This window comes from Heteronotia binoei, chromosome 14 (assembly GCF_032191835.1).
Source record: "Heteronotia binoei isolate CCM8104 ecotype False Entrance Well chromosome 14, APGP_CSIRO_Hbin_v1, whole genome shotgun sequence".
In the NCBI taxonomy this organism is placed as follows: Eukaryota; Metazoa; Chordata; class Lepidosauria; order Squamata; family Gekkonidae; genus Heteronotia; species Heteronotia binoei.
The window spans coordinates 30,198,356-30,217,528 of NC_083236.1; the positions used below are offsets into that span (position 1 = coordinate 30,198,356).

A 19,173-nucleotide genomic window follows, 5' to 3' on the forward strand; every position below is an offset into this window, starting at 1 on the left:
CATTTAAAGTTGCTTTTTTTCTACCTCTCCCTCCACCCATCTATTTTCCTTCCTTCCTCTCAAACATATGATGTTCATGTCTTGCGGCTCTCAGATATGTATACTCTATGTAGCTCTTAGATTAAGCAAAATTGGCCATCCCTGTCCTAATTCAGTCACACGGTGACTAAATTTTGTCCAACCGCTTAACCAGCTTCTTAACATCCATGCTCCTCTGCTGATGAGGAGGGGCATCATCCTGGCAATGCCATGTGCTCATCTTATGGCTTCCCATATTTGAAATTAATTTTATTGCAAAGTGCCAAAGAACACCTCTTTCAAAGTAGTCAACAGGCAGGTAAACATACCACACGTCTACTAACAGAGCATGCCAAGCTCCAAAGTGTGCCATGCAGGTGCCTGATGCTCATCTGCCAGACTAAGTAAGAAAATTCCTCTCAAAAACACAAGTAGAAAAAACTGAACATTCAGATTCCGTCTTATGGCAAGTTTGCAGATCAGTGTCCAGCAGTTATTCAGAAGCATGCTTCAACTCTTCTCTCCATCTCCATAAAAGCACAGTTACATAGTGTTTCAGTGTGTTTTCTGTCCAGCACTATACTCTGGTAGGGGTGAGATTGTGGGTAGATAACATACCCAGGGACATCTAATGTGCACCCTGTTGTGTGACCTGCTCTCTTGCTCTCTGTGTTAGTGTGTATATGTACACAATGTATATATTGATTTTCCTGGAAATGGCACAGGTGTTCCTATCATAATGGCTGCCGAGGAATTCTTGGGTCAGCCAGGCATTAACAGAAATTACAAAATGCCTGCATACATAGCTTCAGGAAGCTAAAAAGAAACAACTGTTTTATTTTCAGAGACAGGAAGGTTAGAAAGCAGAGCATTTGTCAAGAGCATTTGGTAAGAATACGTTTGGCTCCTTGTTTAAAGTAAGCAGAAGTTCAGAGCTCTGTAAGAAGCAAGGATCAAAATGATAAAACACTTACGTGGTTGCAGTCTGATGAAATTTCATTGTCCGTCTAAGGAAAAAAATAAAAAGGTTTCCATTAATTCAGACAGGTCAGGATGCACTGCCTTCCTTCTGCAAGAAAGGCCCTTGTTTCAGAACAATGAAAACTATTACCAGTTTTGCCAATATGCCTACAGAGGTTACTAGCCTACATATTAAACACAGATCTATTTAATCAGAGTTACAAAGGGACCAAGCCCTGACTGTGATTTCTGGAATTTTTCTGAAGAAAATGTTTCAAAAGACACACATATAGACATTCTAGAGGCCTACAAAGCATACAAAGGCTGACAGAATTTCATTCACAGGGACTCAAGGACTTTCTAGGCCTCTTTAGATTGAAGGACATACAACATTTTCTCCCTTCCATGTGCCACAACAAGAGTAGAACAGTATAATAGGCTGGAGGAAATGGAATTATTCCTGATTCTTTGCTTTGAAAAGGAAATATCACAGGTTGGGGGTCCCATATAGATGGAAAAGCCACACAGCTATCTGCACTGAGGGAAGAAAGCTGAGGTATCTGCTGCAGAATCTAAGAAAATCCACACACAACAACAAAAGAAAATCCACTTGGGCTAGTGCTGTGGATTATGTTGCAATAAGATACGCATTTGATACGGTTGACCATCAGCTACTGACTAGCCGCCTTGCCGACGTGGGGATTCAGGGGTCCGCCTTACAGTGGTTGGCCTCCTTTCTCCAAGATCGGGGACAAAGGGTGGTGATAGGGGAGGAATCATCCCAGAGGCACCCACTTATATGTGGTGTGCCACAGGGTGCGGTTCTGTCCCTGATGTTATTTAACATCTATATGCACCCCCTTGCCCAGATTGTCAGAAGGTATGGGCTGAGATGTCACCAATATGTAGATGACACCCAGCTCTATCTATTGATGGGTGGCTAGTCCAACTGTACCCCTGAAAATCTAGACCTGGCTCTTCAAGCCGTAGCATCTTGGCTCAGGCTGAGTCGGCTGAAGCTGAATCCGACGAAGACGGAGGTTCTCTACCTGAGCCGGGGTGGTTCGGGGGGGGGGGGGGGGAGATCCGTCTGCCAGCTCTTGACGGGGTGTACTAATACCGGCCCCTAAGGTCAAGAGCTTGGGTGTGCTCCTTGAATCCTCTCTTACAACGGAGACCCAGGTAACAGCCACTACTAGATCCTCCTTTTTTCATCTTCGGCGGGTGCAGCAGTTGGCCCCTTTCCTGGAGCATGACGACTTAGCAAGGGTGAGCCATGCTACGGTCACCTCAAGAATAGATCACTGTAATGCTCTCTACATAGGGCTACCCTTGACACTGACTCGGAAACTAAAGCTACTGCAGAACGCTGAGGCATGGTTGTAAATGGGGCTCCCCCAATGGGAGTACATTCGGCACTGCTAAAAGAGCTGCAGTCGCTACCTATTGTGTTCCGAGTCTGTTTCAAGGTGTTGGTATTGACCTTTAAAGCCCTTTATTCATTCACTTCATTCATTCATTCACATTTTATTTATATCCCGCCCTCCCCGCCGGAGCAGGCTCAGGGCAGCTAACAACAAAATTCATTGAGTTAAAATACATTGAGTTATAACTAACAATATAAACCAACAGATAATTAAAAACTATTAAAATTCTAAAAACAATAAGTTAATATTAGTATGTTAATATGTTGGTGCTATTCAGATGGTGAATTTACTTAGCAGTTTACTCAGTGAAAGCCATTTATGGTCAGGGGCCTGTCTATCTGCGGGACTGCCTTTCTCCACATGTTCCCCAAAGAGCACTGTGTTCAGGGACAAAAAAATCTATTGTCAATCCCTAGACCAAAAGGAGGTTAGGTTGCATTCAACACGAGCTAGGGCCTTCTCAGTGGCAGTACCAGAATTGTGGAATGCTCTCTTGGAGGCCATAAGGGCCCTACGGGATCTTTCCACATTCCACAGGGCCTGTAAGACCGAACTGTTCCAACAGGCCTTTGATATCTAGCTGGAAGAGAACTGCCACCCGACATCATATAAAGTATTAGGTGATCACCGTCAGAAAAGAAGAACTCGCCTATATTGTAGTGATAAAGCACCATGAAATGTTTTTAAAATCTTAAATTGTAATTATGTTTTATTGGTTTTTTACTGGTTTTAACTTGTGAATGTGAATGTTGTCAGCAGCCCTAAGTCCGCTTGCAGAGAGGGCGGGATAGAAATTTAAAGTAATAAATAAATAAGATCCTCATTGTAAAAACTTTTTAAAAAGTTTCCTTAGAATAGGTTTTTCAAAACAGACTGAGGTGGGTGAGGGATGTGGGGGTAGAATTAAATATATCTGAACCAAGCTTAGGTATGTGTAGCTGCATTTGCTTAAATCTCTGCACACCTTCCCCCTATTAGATTTTGACTTAAAAGCTCTTTTGGAGTAGGATCTCTTTTTCCACCTACAAAACTCTTGAAAAGCATGACCTTTACATGACAATTACCCATCATCACTGGGTCCTACGTCCCCGCCTCAGCTGGCAACAACAGAACTTGGTCTAGCTCTCAATCAGGTAGAGAAACAGATGGCCACACCAGTAGACAGGAAAAAAGAAAAAAACAGGTACAAAGTGAAAATATTTATTAGAGCTTTGTCCATATATGTTTTGCTGTTAAGCTTCTTCAGGGGAATCTTCTAATCTAAAGCGTTTTTCAAATTCCACCTTGAGCAATGAGGTGCTCTACAAAGCTTTTCACCATGCACCTACTTTTTTCCTCCCCTCCCCCCAGTCACATAGAGCCAGGTGGTGATCTTGGGCCTCCTCTCACTCAAGTCTAGAGCTGTATCCTTGATTCAGATCCACCATGCTGTTTCGACAGACTGCTCATCTCCCTGCCCCTCCTCAGGTTCCTGCTTTAAAGCATCTGATCAAAGAACACATTGGACCTGTGTTTAAAGTAAGCAAGTCAATGGGACACACCTGCATCATAAATATACCACCAGTGGGCCAGAGGGGTCAGAATGTCAGACTAGCATCTGGAGGACCCAGATTTGAATCCCCGCTCTGGCATGGTAGCTCATTGGGTGAACTTGGACCAGTAACACTAGGACTGTTGCAAAAACAAAATGGAGGGGAGAACACTATAACCTGCTTTGGGCCCCCACTGGGGAGAAACACAGGGCACAAATGAAGTCAATAAATACTCCATGAGACAGATTCCGCAGTACCCAATTGGAACAGCAACACATGTCCAGGAGACCCTTTTTCCCATGTTCTTCGAGCTCAGGGGTGTCAAGCTAATTTGTTATGAGGGCCAAATCTGACACAAATGAGACCTTGTTGGGTCGGCCCTTGTTAGGCAGGGCCATGTGCGTACCTATTTAAGATTAGGTAGCAGAGAGAAACTTTATAAAGGACACACAATTAAAGATTTTTTTAAAAAAAAACTTAAAATAAAACATGCTTAAAACATTAACACTCATTGGACTTAAAGGTGCTTACTTTGTATCCCTCCCATGGGATCCAGAGAACTGGGCAAAGGAAGCTCTGGCTCTTTCCTTCCTTTCCCCAGGGGACCAGGAGGGGGAGGATGGAGGAGCCTCAATCAACTGAGAAAATAGAGGTTTTGCTCTGTAGCTCCTGTGCTATTGAGCAAGCCTTGCAAAGCAAGCTGTGATGCAGAAGGAAGCAAGCAAGAGTCAGTTGCTTGGGGGCCTGATTTGGCCCCTGGGCCACATGTTTGACACCCCTGATATAGCTCATGCTCCCCACCCTTTGTAGCTAAATTCCAACCTTCTCCAGGCTGACTGACTGCTCTCCCTCCCCACACCAATCATAAACATGTGATACGTCTTGCAAAACACCCATGCAATTCCTGAGTTTGTTAAGTGGGCAAGAACCAGGCACCTTATCTCAGAACACAGTGATCCTTGTAAACAGACCGCCAGGGTAGGATGGGGGAGTTACATAGCCTGAAGAAAACAGTGTGATGCTCCAGGTTTTATACTTCAGAGCATGACACCATTGTGTCACTGTTTACCTCCCACCCCCACCCAGTAAGGAAACAGTCTCTATCTACATTCTTTTGTCAACAGCAAAGAGGTGGACAAAAAGCTACCCCTGCTTGGGTTTTCCTGCACTAGCTATGGCTGTGGCAAAAGACTACATGCCCATTTTGTTTTAGTTTTCTAAAGTTAACACCGGAAGGCCAGAAAGACGTGCTTTTTATAGCCTTGCAATGAATGACACATCTCAACAAACAGGATGTGGTATTTTTAACAACTAACTTCTTTCAAAGCAGTTCTCCACAGGCATATTTAAGCATGGCACTTTTAAAAGACATGCAATCAAAATGAATGCTACTTTTAAGTCATGACATTCCTGCTGAATATTTTGACTCTTCTCCAAAGCAAGGAAGCAATACAACTACAATCCTGCATCTTCCCATCTAGTGTGAGAGCCAGTGTAGTGTAGTGGTTAAGAGTGGCAGGCTCCAATATGGAGAACCGGGTTTGATTCCCCCCCACCTCAGGCCAGTCACAGCTATCTCAGTACTCTCTCAGCCCCACCTACCTCACAGGGTATCTGTTGTGGGGAGAAGAAAGGAAGTGACTGTAAGCTGCTCCAAGACCCCTTTTTGGTAGTGAACAGCGGGGTATAAAACCCACTCCATCTTCTTATATTGCCAAGCTATTTTTTTACATCAATATAAATGTACTTAGGTAATGTCAGAAACAGTGTTCATGGAGTCTAATCTTTTGACCATGGTACTGATATTTCTATTTAGTTTCTTGTTCTTGTTAAGTGGGAAAGACAAAATATTTACCAGCACCAAAAGCTTGCACATCTGGTGATGTAATCCAAAACAGATTTACACCATTCTATATAAATGGGTTTAGAAGGGTACAACCCTGCATAGAATTGCATTGTGGGAGACCAGAGCTGGGTATTTTTCCAGTTCTGCCCATGTAGGTAAGTTAGTCTGACAGCTGGCTGATGTATGCTTCTGGGGCTAATGAAATTCCTTTCACACCACTGAATTCTATATAAACACAAGCAAACAAAGTTTGTTGTGAATGCTGCTGGTATCGACACTCAAAACTGGCTCATTATTCAGAATCCAAAAACAAAACATAATCCATTTTATTAGGATCAAACACAATGACGCAAAGCAGAAAATTTTCCATGGAATTTTTTCTGCCCTACGAATGTAAATCTACACTTCTCAGGGCTGTTCTGCTGCCAAACAATCACATTAGATGGGGCTAAATGTGGGATATGAAACAGGGACACGCCCCTGTGCTCATATGTGATCCAGGCTTGTATTTGTCTTATTTTGCTGAAGTTATTTAAATGCTTACATTATTTATTTAAATTTGAATTGAAAGGTTCTCCAGAATGTTTTCTGATTCAAATTTTCCCAGGAAAACCACATCCCTGGGACCAAGCAGAATGACACAAAACAGTGTGCAAGCTTTCAAGTTCTCTGAAACTCTTCCTCAGGCTGGATGTCATGAAATTTTTTAAAAAGATGTTGCAAAGACCGGGGGGGGGGGGGGCGGGGGGAGATATTTCAGGCCATGCTTTTAAAGACCTTTACTTACTAGTGATCTCTGATCAATGCTGGTGGGAATGTAGGTAAAGAAAAAAATGGTCTGCACCCAGCAATGTACTAACAGAACAAAAAGTAAAAAATGCCAGATGATAGATGTCTACAGTTCCTGCACTAGGTGAATGCTCTGATTCCCCTGATGAAGCCTGCACAGCGAAACATGTGGGGACTTTGTAATATAAAATAAAATAAATAAATCTATCACCTGGCATTTTTTACTTTTGGGGAATGTAGACAGACATTGGTTGTACCCCAGTTCCTCTGAGCAAAGGAAAGAGCCAGCAAACAAATGGTGTTTTTTCCAGTGGAATTACAATACGCTTTGCAGAGGACACGTATGTAAGACATACACAATGTAAACTGCCTCAAGTCTTAGCGAGAAATCTGGACTATACATAACCATATAAATAAACCGTTTTCCTGGGATGGTGTGTGGGGAGGGGGGAGACACATTAAAATTGCTAGTAGAACATGCCAAACATAGAACTGGACCATAACTAGGAATATTTAATGCTTACTGCCCAGTTTTCAGATAACCGGAGAACAGTTTTGATTAACCTATCCCTTTGCTTGAATGTGGCTTCATTCTGGATTATTGAGTTTGACAATTACAAGATTCCAAAGAGAAGTTACATGTCAAAGAATTTTAAGATGAGGGTACAAAGAATAAAAGTCTGGGAATCCTCATGGTGTGCTGGAACATCTGGCACTCATACCAAAATATGCAATAGCCAACATGTTTCAAGCCTAAAGGATTCTCATTTAAATGGAAGACACAGACATAAGAATACAAATATTAACAGTAAATCAAGATCTGCTTCCCTCTTTGCTCCCAGTAAGGAAGAAATATTGCAATAGGAGCGATAACATTTTTCACTGCTGAAGTATGCACCCTTTGTGTCTTGAATGAGTCAGAAATAGCGTACCAGCTATACAATACACTCCTATGCATTCATTCTCCATCTTGATTTAATTACATAGACCAGCCATTTATTGGTTTTATCACCATCTTAAGTGCACTGAATCAAGTGCTGTACAACTATATCAGGAATACCAAGCAATCATTCTTGTGACTCATCTGATCAAGATTCATGACTCCCCTGATAAGACAGTCGCAAGTTAAAGCCAGGTTCTAACTTTACAGATTTAACAAATAATGCTTGCAGCCCTAAGGAATTATATGAGGAATTTCGATGTATAGTTTTTAAAAAGAAGAATTTAGAAGGGGTCATCTAAAATGGTGTGTTTTACATGACAAAAGAACAGATTAAAAAATTGGAAATTAAATCAGGCCTTGGATACGAGAAAAAGGTGAAATATTTAGGTATTAATACAACGGCAGGAATCAGAAAATTGAAAATCGATAATTATGATAAACTCCTAAAGGAGATCAAAAAGGACCTAGAGAGGTGAAGAGGTATCTTTGTCGCTTCTAGGAAGAATTGCGACTATTAAAATGAATGTTCTCCCAAGGTTGTTGTTCCTGTTCCAAATGATTCCTATAATCCTTCCAGAAACCTTTTTTCGGCAGTTGAACACTTTAATATCTAAATTTATTTGGCAGAACAAGAGACCCAGAATTCAATTGAAAGTTCTACAGGACGTCAAGCAGAGAGGGGGTTTCGGCCTCCCAGACTGGCAGTTATACCATACAGCCTGTTCATTGGTGTGGCTTAAAGACTGGGACACATTAGCTAATAAAAAGACATTGGCTGTAGAAGGTGCAGACCTCCTGCAAGGATGACACTTTTATATGTGGTATCAACCCCCCTCCAAAAATAGCTTATTTACCAGACATGAAATTAGGAAAACATTATACAAAACATTGCAATGAATAAAACCGCAATTTTTCAATAAGGTGCCAAGGTGGTTATCCCCATTGGAAGCATTGATACACCTTAACTTGTTAAATTGGGATGAAATACCTACTTATCATACATTGGATAGCCATGCGAATTTGAAGATTGATCCAGACTTGCAGTTGAACTGGTGGACCAAGACACAAATTCAGTCAAGTCAGGATAAGATATTGGGATTTGAAAGAAAAATTAACGATTTAGATCTAATTTGGATTGGTACTGAAGAGAAATTGATTGCAAAAATATATAATCTACTTTTAGAACTGAGAATGCAAGAAGAAATTGATAAAGAAAGTATGGTAAAATGGATGCAGACTATAGGCCACACAATTGCATTAGCAGATTGGGAGAAGCTATGGAAAATGAATATAAAAATGACTAGATCCTCTACTCTTAAAGAAAACATATATAAGATGATTTATAGGTGATACACTACTCCTGAGAAGCTTTGCAAGATATATCAGAATACCTCAAATAGATGTTGGAAGTGTCAGAAAACAATTGGTTCTAGCATATGCAGTGGCAATGTGAAAAGGCGAGCAGTTATTGGACTCAAATACTCACTTGGCTACAGAAAATACTTAAAATAAATATAAACCACCTACCCGAACTTTATCTTTTGAGTATATGTCAAACCTCTACTTCTAAGACAAGTTGGATTTTTGGTTCATGCAACTACGTCTGCAAGAATTATATATGCTAGGTACTGGAAGACACCACAAATACCTAAGAAAGAAGAATTTGTGCAAAAACTGTTGGAAATAGCTGAAATGGACTTTCAGCCAAATTGCTTGCAACAAAGTTAAATCAATGTAAAGAAGTTTGGCAGTCCGTATATGATTGGTTGAGAATAGAAATAGTAGCAATAAAGGAGAGGGGTGATGGAAAAGAAGGTTTGATGAAATTGATAGATGAACTTAGAATTAGATCAAAGTTCTCTTCCCCCAAAACGTTTGTTCATGTGGGATTTTTCTTTCTATTTATTGTTTTTGGTTTTGTATTGTTATGTTTATGTTACTGTATTGTGCTGTTGTTTCTGTTTGTCATATATTATTTTTTAAAAATAAAATACTTATACCCCTAAAATGGGGTGTTCTAAATGGCAGTATTTAAAAAGATCATTTATCTTAAAATGAAATTTGAACTCTTTCAATATAAAGAACTCATTTTAGAAGTCATATACTATTATGTCAACCACCAAATCAACAAAAACATATTTTTTATTAAACACACCACCTATTAAAGCACAACATGTAACACAACAGCAACTCAGCCCATTCACAAACAAAAACATTTCAGTGGAAAACCTGCCGAAAATGCAAGAATACAGGATCAGATGGCTTCTATCTTCCTCCCCAAGGCTTCATATTACACAATAAATAAAAAGTACAACCAATAGCCCTCCAGTTGACCACTAAAGGCCAAGTATTTGCAGAACTTTAACATGTTAACATCAATCCTCTGAACTATGTTCAGAAGTAGTGCACTGATACACCAGCTTAATACAGTTGCAGCACCCAGTACAACACAATTGAAGGACAACTGCATACTCCAACAGTAGAAGCTACAGTTTGTGTTCAAAAGCAACCCTCAGACAGAGCACACTACCGCAGTCAAGCGTGGATAAGCAAGATCAGACCAGTCCAAAAAGGAGAACAGCCTTCAAAAGGAGGGAACATTTTTTATCACAGTTCCAACCTGCCTCTCAAAGAGTAGGCCTGAGTCCAAGAGTAACCCTAAATTGATCACAGTGGGTCAAACAGCAACTTCAATGTTCTGAAAATACAAGTATCCAGAATACAGCACAACACATCATGTACTCCTTTCGAGGCTGTATGCAAAACTTTGTGCCTAATACTACACTCTGTTCTCAGATTCATGTGTGTTTGTTTTCAAGTACACGACAAGCTTTGTTATCTGGCACTCATAAGCAATGGAGGTTGACAGTTATTCATATGTGCTGATTACTCAAACTGTACACCATGTGTATTTTTGAGGCTCCCCATCCGATGTCCTGAGTGGGCTCCACACACAGCTTCATTCTTCCAGCATTCTGTCTCCACTACTGTCTTGACTTGCCTCCCTCTAACCCTACCCTCCTTGTGCCACCCAACAAATCCACCACATGTGAAAGGTTCCATCTATTTCTTGACATTTCTAGTGTTTCCCTTTGTAGTTTTTATCTGTTTTCTCAATGTCCTTTGGAGATAGATATCTAAAAACATTTTTGTACCAGTTTTCTCCTAATTTGACTGAAAGGAAATTTGGTATCTTTTCCCCATAGTCGTTGCCATTGTTGTACAGATATCTGTCCTTCAAAGTTTTCCATTCACTTAATCATATATGTTTTTCACTTGTTCATCTTCTGCTTCTAGCATGAGAAAATCTTATATAGCCATCATAGTAAATGCTCTTTTTGTTTTATAATCAACTGTTCAAATTCAGTCCCTTAGTGGTCAACTGGAGGGCTATTGGTTGTACTTTCTATTTACTGTGTGATATGAAGCCTTGGGGAGGAAGACAGAAGCCATCTGATCCTGCATTCTTGCATTTTCGGCAGGTTTTCCACTGAAATGTTTTTGTTTGTGAATGGGCTGAGTTTCCTGTTGTGTTACATGTTGTGTTTTAATAGGTGGTGTGTTTAATAAAAGTTATGTGATTGCCTTGTTTATATAATATTTAGTACTAATATAAACAAAGAAATCACAGTCTGACCCCCTTGGTTTTATTTTATATCCCAGCTTTCTTGCTGAGATCCCAAGCAGGTTACAGAATATTTAAAACAATACAAAAGTCATCCAGTGAACAATGCAATAGGACTAGGATCGCAGAATTAGGACACACACGTCTGTAGTATAACCTCACAAACGCTGATCCAACACAAAGCTTCCATCTGAACTACAGCATTTGCACAAACAGAAACACAAGAAAAAGACCACAGCAACCACTGGTACTAAGTCAAATTTACTGTATTCCAGAACTGCTGCTTATAAAAGATACTGTGCAACCAATCCCATATTTTCAGGAAATGATCCTAGCAACCTCTCCATTCAGAAAACAGCTCCCCAAGGTACAATATGAGAGAGGGACAAGATTGTTGCTCTTCCTGAGGCCATTAAATAAAGCCATTGTGCTTCTCTGTTCTGCTCGTGAGTAGGTCTTCACAAAGGACTACTGTGTCCTGTGACAGTATAAGGGACACAATAAAAAGTCAGAAGCATCACAGGACAATCCCCCAAAAGCTTTCCAAGTAGAAACAAGATGAAAGCTGACTCTCTGAGTCTGTGGAAGATGTTGCACAAAATGTTGAAGAACTTTGCTAAGTAGATTTCTTTTTCTGTTTACGAATCAGCCAATCCAACCCTGTACCCTTAAGCCTCACTATCCATTCTTGTATATCTGGGTTTTTCCTTTCAGCAATCAAACAAGCATTCACGTAATATGCCTGCATACTACAGCAGATGCTGATTCCAAGAGCCGCAGTAGCAAAGCTACAACATAAAGCAACTAGCAGGAAAAACATTTTTTAAGGTTGCAAACAAATCACTGGCCTCTCCTCTGGCATTTCATTGGACTAATTCTCCCACATGACAGCATGATGACTCCATGCTGGCCTGCCTTAACAGCTCAGTTTGATCAGCACTGGAAATGCAATCAATCCCTTGCTATTCCTTAGAGCAATATCACTGAAAAGAAAGATTCAAATCTAACTGCTGGGCAGAAAATCTACCAAAGGACTGTGGTAATGAACATTCCTTGGCACAAAAGTTACTTGAGAGATCCTACATAGAGACTTCCAAAGGTGGTAACACCCTTTTCCATTCTTCCAAGAACTGCTGCATGGCAGGAAATGTCTATTTAGGACAAAATACTCCAACACTCACTTAAATGGTTTGACTGAGGTCCATTCTTCCAAAGACAGAAGCAATTCTGTTAACTTTGTAGTGATTAGGGTGCCAGACTAGGATCTAGGAGACCGGGTTTGAATCTCCACTCTGCCATGACAGCTTGTTGGGTGACCCTGGACTAGACATCCAGCATGGTTGTGTGAATGTAATGGATAAGGTACAAAAATACTATAAGCCACTTTGTATCCCCATGGAGGAGAGAAAAGTGTATAAGGTAAATGTAACAGGTTGCTCAACACCACTTTGTAACCTCCAGAGGCCATGAAACTTGGATCCCACCCTCTTTCCGCTACTAGTCAGTGAGATCTTTCCAACACAATAGATACACACTATAGCTAAAACCTGCAAGAAATCCCTGCTGCATCACCACCACTGCCCAAGAAACAAAGTCCCATCCCTGAAACTTAATCTCATAAGCAAAGAGAAAGTAGTATTACCTGGATTCTTTATCCCATAGTTGGGGAGGGGGGGGGGAATCTGCCCACTATTTCCAGAACTGCCTCCCTGACAAGATGGTGGAAAGCACCCAAGGTGGCCTCCGACTCAGAGGGAGAATACAGAGTGAAACCTTTTTCATCCAGAAGGAGGGAGAGGGCAAAAACCTGTGCCCCAGGAATCAGTACTTTGGGGAAACAACGATCTAGACTAGAGACTGGAACACTTCGTAGCAGCTCTGAATTGCATAAAGGTTATCCTATACTTATAACGAGAACAGGCCACAGTGGATTTACACATAGATCCTAGCAAAAAGGCAGTTGTGGTTAACTTGCTGAAGTGTCCAACAAACTTTATGGCAAGCAGACTGGGGATTCAGCTCATCTCTGCCATCATGCTTAAGAAAAAAGGGACAGAGACTAAAAAAAAAATAATATCAGTGTCCCCAAGATAATTTCAGAGTGTGATCTAGTCTGCATCAACCAAACCATATTTTCACTGTCAAACAGACTTCATACTCCTTTCCTCATTATTCAGTTTCCTCCTTGACTACCTAACTTAAACAATCCAGATCATATGCCTCCGAAACGGAGTTTGAATTTAGGTAGGTTTTAAACATACTATGGTTTGGATCCAACCAGCTTTCTGTTGGTGAAAACAAATAAAGTCCCCTCTGACCACCCAAAAAAAAAAGACTATGCTGGGATCACAAGGCAAGCACATGAAAAAGTCATGTGGAACAGGACATAGTAAAGCAAAAGAAATGGGCGACATTGAGTGGTAAAGCTGTCTGCACCCAACCCTATTGTTTGCCCAGTTCAGATAATCCTAGCACTACGGTTTGTCAAAGCTAAGAAGTGAGAAAGGGCACTGGAGCATAGGAGTCCACAGACTGTTTGCAGTGGCCAATTCATTACTGGATTGGCACACATGATTTAGGCCAGTGGTCTCCTTCCAAAGAAGAGTAGGGCAACTGATGATGCAGCCTTGTGTCTCCTGTAGAGTTGACGTTAAACAAAATGCAATTTAGACAGCAAGTCATACCTCTCAAGTGAAGAAAACTCCCAGTAATACAGGATTAATGAGCCAAGCAGCTTGGCTAGAGTCACAGAATGATGCTCTTTAGAGGAACACCATGAACTTGTTCTCTTCCCTCTACTGCATGGAGCTGCTTTGTAAACTATATTCATGAACAAATCAATAGACCAGATCAGAGTACAGAAAGAAAAGTTGAGTGGGGAGTGGTGATAAAATGGTGATACCACAGTTCTAAGATACTTATTCTTATTGATGCTATTTTAACTCCTAATTTTATGCTAGCATTTTTGTTTACATCATCTCATCTGGAATCCAACAGGCCCCTTTAGTGGAAAAGTTAAAATAAAATAACTAACATAAATCGTTAAATCAGAAAGATTTCATTTTCACCCATGTAGGTCAACCCAGACTTTGGAGGAGGAGGTAGGTAACAGTAGACTGCATTATTTCCTACTTATGTAATACCATTTTTTCTGTATTGTTAGCTTCATTCCATATGTTAAATTGTCTACAATTGCTTATTAGATGTCACCTCACATTGCCTGTTTTCACTTACGCTGTGTAAATTGCCTTGAATCTCAGGGAGAATAGTGGACTATAAAATATAGTACATAAATAAATACTGTAAAATGTGCCTGATATATAGTTGTTGTCAATACAAAACTAGATATTTTTTTTTTATTAGACAAGTCATATGTTCATCAAGAGCTCACCCACCAGAGCTTCTGTGTACCCAATCTGTTGTAGAGGAAAGATTCTCTGTTCTGGTTAAAATGTGTCTTGGCCCAGGATCTAAACAGACAGAAAATAAAGCCACACCTCAACTGAAATCTGCATGAGTTCCAGAAAATTCTCATGACTTCCAGGTTGCATTTTCACCCAGTGACACCAGCAAGACAGACTAATGATCTAAAACTGAGCCTACCCTAACCAGAACTCCATATCTGCTAGAGCAGGGGTGTTGAATTTGTTATGACTAGATTTGACATAAATGAGACCTTGTTGGGCCAGGCTGTGTGTGCACCTATTTAAGATTAAGTAGCAAAGATATAAGCTTCCTAAAGGACAAAAACAATTAAAGATTTTCTTTAAAAAAAAAAAAAACTTAAAACATGCATAAAACATTAGCACTTGTTGGTTTTAAAGGTGCTTTCTTGGTATTTCTCCCATGGGATCCAGGGAATTGGGCAAAGGAAGCTCTGGCTCTTTCCTTCCTTCCCTAGGGGACCAGGAAGGGAGAAGCCTCAGTCAATAGAAAGAAGAGAGGCTTGGCTCAGTAGCTCTGCTGTGCGACTGAGAGAGCCTGGCAAAGCAAGCTCTCCCCCTCTTCCTCCCCAAGGGGGGAGAAAATGGAGGTTTTGCTCCGTAGCTCCTGTGTGACTGAGCAAGCCTCGCAAAGCAAGATGTGATGCAGAAGGAAGCAGAATAGAGGGAGAAAGAAACAGATGACAGCCAGTTACTTGGGGGCCTGATAGGAGCCCTCTGGGGGCCTGATTTGGCCCACAGGCTGCATGTTTGACACCCCTGTGCTAGAGCAAAAAAGTCTAGATGCTCACATTACTAAATGAAGTGAACAAACACTGCAGGTCACCCAGGCATAATCTGCTAGGGATAAGCTGCAAGAGAGGCAATGGCTTTGCTGCCCCATCCTGGACACCCCAGAGATGCCACTACCGTACTTTGTGAAGCAGAAGAGAATGAGATGCAGCAGAACAAAACAAAAAGAAGTCTAAGATCCTACCGCTCTTCAACAGGGAGACAGCAGCTCAAAAGCTATGGCAGGCAAGAAGGTCAGGAGGCCAGGAAATGGGCAAGGGCCTGAACCCTTCTCCTTAGGAAATTCTAAGGGTGGATAACTACACTGGCTGCTGTTGGCAACCCAACAGCCAAGTCAAATTAAGTTAGTTCATTTTTCCATGGTCCCTCCCTGCATTGCTCCACTTCCACCATATTCTATTTGTATCACAAAGTGAAGATGACAGAAAGCAGCAGACACTTGAATTTAACTTGTCCTCTTTCAGCAGCACCCCAGATGTGCCCATCAAGCAACAGATAAAGCACAATTGTCTTGAGATGTACAGTTTCTGGAAATTTTGAAGTTGTGGTAAATGTGTTCTGAGTAACAACGGGAACTCTTGAGAAAAATGTAACATGTGCAATGTATAGTTTCTTAGCAGATTTAAAATGAACATTGACAAATGAACACAGGATGCATTATAACTGATGTACTGTGGAAAATTTTCCAAATCATTTTCCATTAATACTTTTTTCCTGTCAAAAGTGTTTCATTTCTATAAATGTATTGTTCCATAAATTAGCACTTTCATGAATGGTGTTCCAGTTAAACTGGACAATTTCAAAATTGTAATTAACTTTCTTCCACAGACCAATCACTGAGAAGCAGAAACATTACAACTCTAATACACAAACATACATATATAAGCTATATCTGTCAGCATCTTTGTAATGTAATAAATAATGCGTAGTCAAATATTTGCAGTACATTTTGATGAGAGAGAGCTAACACATATGGAGCAGAGGTCCCTAAGTGGCTATTAGCCACAGCATATTGTTGGAACTCTCTGTTTGGGGTAGTGATGCTCTGTATTCTTAGTGCTTGGGGGGGGCATAGTGAGAGGGCTTCTAGTGTCCTGGACCCACTGATGGACCTCCTGATGGCGCCTGGGGTTTTTGGCCACTGTTTGACACAGAGTGTTGGACTGGATGGGCCACTGGCCTTATCCAACATGGCTTCTCTTATGTTCTTACAATATTTTTAAAATCTGCCTTAAGAAGTGTTTCACCAAGACAAAATATTTCAGCTATGTTCATGTTTTTCCACTGTCAACTGGGGAAGGGGGAACCACCTGACTGCCTCTTCTCGTCATCCATTTCTGCTGGCCATCACATCTCTATAATGGTTGCAGCAGCTGCTCTATCATAAATGTTCTAATACTCAGTGGCTTGGGAGCCATATATGACTCTTTGACTTGCTACCTGTGGCTCTTCTGGGAACTGTTTCTCCAATGTGGCAACTGCCCTATCTCCCAGGAAAATGAGTAAGCTCATTGCCTGGCAAGGGGATGGAGAATGGGTAAGCTCTGAGCCTCCCTGACCTGCAGACCTTATGCAAGGGATAGAAGTAAATAGCCCATTCTCTCCAACGCCCCACCCCTCTCTGCAGCCTATGTTATCTAATCTCAGGACCCAGGTGGCTGCTATGAGGACAGCAAGCTGCCCACAGAGAACTATAGCCACCATGGCAGCCACCAATGAAAACAGTAATCAAGGCCACGGTGAGGTGGTGGTTGTTTTACCCCCTCCCTCCATGGCCAGCTTGCTCTTCTTTGGTCACCCTGGCCATCTTACTCGCTTGTTCAAGCAGTTGTGCCTCATGCTGAAGTGAGAGTGGGAAGCCCTTTCCTTCATGCCAGGTCCACATGGGACAGCTAAGGCTCAACACTGGCAGAGACAGAGAACTCTACACAATCAAAGGTATTCTGGTCATCTAAAAGGTTACTGTCATACATTTAATATTAATGGTTATAGTTTCTATTACAATAGGCAGGTTATTGGACAAACCATAAGAACAGTCACGTGGCTCTTTTGCTTGATGGTAACTGCAAATGTGAGCCACCAACCAAATACCACTGCACTAGGGCAATCAAGTCCGTTTGGGAAGTGCCCCTGTTCAGGGTGACTTTGAAGTTGCTTGCAGAGCCCCCCTTAAAGCCTCTTCAATAATGTTTTGTATTAGGGAAGAGAAATAGGCCAGAGTACAGTGCCTGCTTTTGCATACACACACACTGGGGTCACGGGTATCAGTATCTACATGTAGGCAACCAGCTCAAGGGGCAGATGGCAAGTTTTGCCTCATACTGTGATCTAAAGTAATTATTAGAAAACCCAAAGACACAGCTGCAGCCTGATGCGCCACCAACAGGGAGAACAGAATGCACAGGCTCTGCCAAGGTATCTGAACTGGACTCTGAAGCTTGCAAGATACTGCACATTCTGTACCTCCTTTCATTTGCATCCCCTAGTAGGGAACAATTAGTAGGTAAGGTACTGGAACTCTAAATACTTCCAGGAGACAAGTCTGTCTACACTGACTAAACAAATTACAGGCTCAAGAGAATTAAAATGAAAGTAGTAATTAGCTTCCAAAAATGCTTTAAACCATATTGCTAAATGTATGGGAAAAACACAGAAAGAAGATTGACTCTGCTAACACAGCTGAAATTCATAAATGGCTGGCAGTTGGTAGAAGCCCATACTGGTATTACAGATGAATTTCAGATCATTCTTCAATGGACATAGATAAAAATAAAATCTTTGGCATAGCTGAACCCTAAATTGCAGCAAGGTAAACATTTCCTAAGGTTGTTTCATGCTGCTACCCTTCAGAGTCTTCTTCTAAAGACATGACCTGTACAGGACTTTTTTTTTTTTAGCAGGAATGCACAGGAACACAGTTCTGGCTGGCTTGGCATCAGAGGGTGTGGCCTAATATGCAAATGAGTTCCTGCTGGGCTTTTTCTACAAAAAAAGCTCTTTGTAAAACAATGGTGACATCAGGGGATGTGGCCTAATATGCAAGTGAGTTTCTCCTAGGCTTCTTCTACAAAAAAAATGTCCTGGACCTGTATAACCCAGGGAGAAAGAAGAAAACAAAATGAAAACACAGGTAAAGTATCCCCTAGATTGTATTTTCTACCTCTCACCCTCTGCAGCACTGCGGATTTCCTGGAGAAGCAGTACAGATTTTTTTTAAATAAAATCCTAGTTCATATAGTTTATTAAAATCATAAAGAATTCACACACCCCACCATCATATGCTTCCACTACAAGAGCAGACAAACACCCAAGGCCAGTCTAAGGCTGTTGTGGGCAATCTAAGACTTCACTTTCCCATTCCAACCCCATTCAATACAGAGAATAATTTCAAAAACAAGTTCATTCATCTCTTGGCATTCAAACAAACAATGTAAAAATAAAAGTTAAATTTGCTTTTACCTAATTTGGCACCTTAAAGCCTGGTACCCCAAGAGACAGCTTTGAGTTCACCAATATGGTCGGGATGACCCTGCACACACCATCGTACCCTGCCAAGATCAAATGCAAAGCAGGCATGCTGGGAAAAACTGCCACAGTGAACTCAATTTTGCCAAAACCAAGCACAGGAGGTTCAGGAAATGAGAAAGAAAATTAATTCTTACTAGCAGATCGTAAGATTTACCACCCTGACCTGGATAGCCCAGGCTAGCCATATCTTGTAAGATCTCAGAAGCTAAGCAGGGTTGGCTCTGACTAGTAGTTGGAATACGAGGATTGTGATGAAGGGGCAGGCAATGG

At 41.2% G+C, this 19,173-nt stretch overlaps 1 protein-coding gene across 2 annotated transcripts in view; it reads right to left on the reverse strand.

Moving 5' to 3' along the window:
- Positions 1–19,173, reverse strand: part of GLG1 (golgi glycoprotein 1) — a 91,426-nt gene that overhangs the window by 56,127 nt on the left and 16,126 nt on the right. For both annotated transcript variants that reach the window (XM_060254537.1, XM_060254538.1), the window contains exon 2: positions 993–1,025. In XM_060254537.1, the coding sequence (XP_060110520.1) occupies positions 993–1,025 (33 nt within the window). The remainder of the gene's footprint in view (positions 1–992; positions 1,026–19,173) is intronic.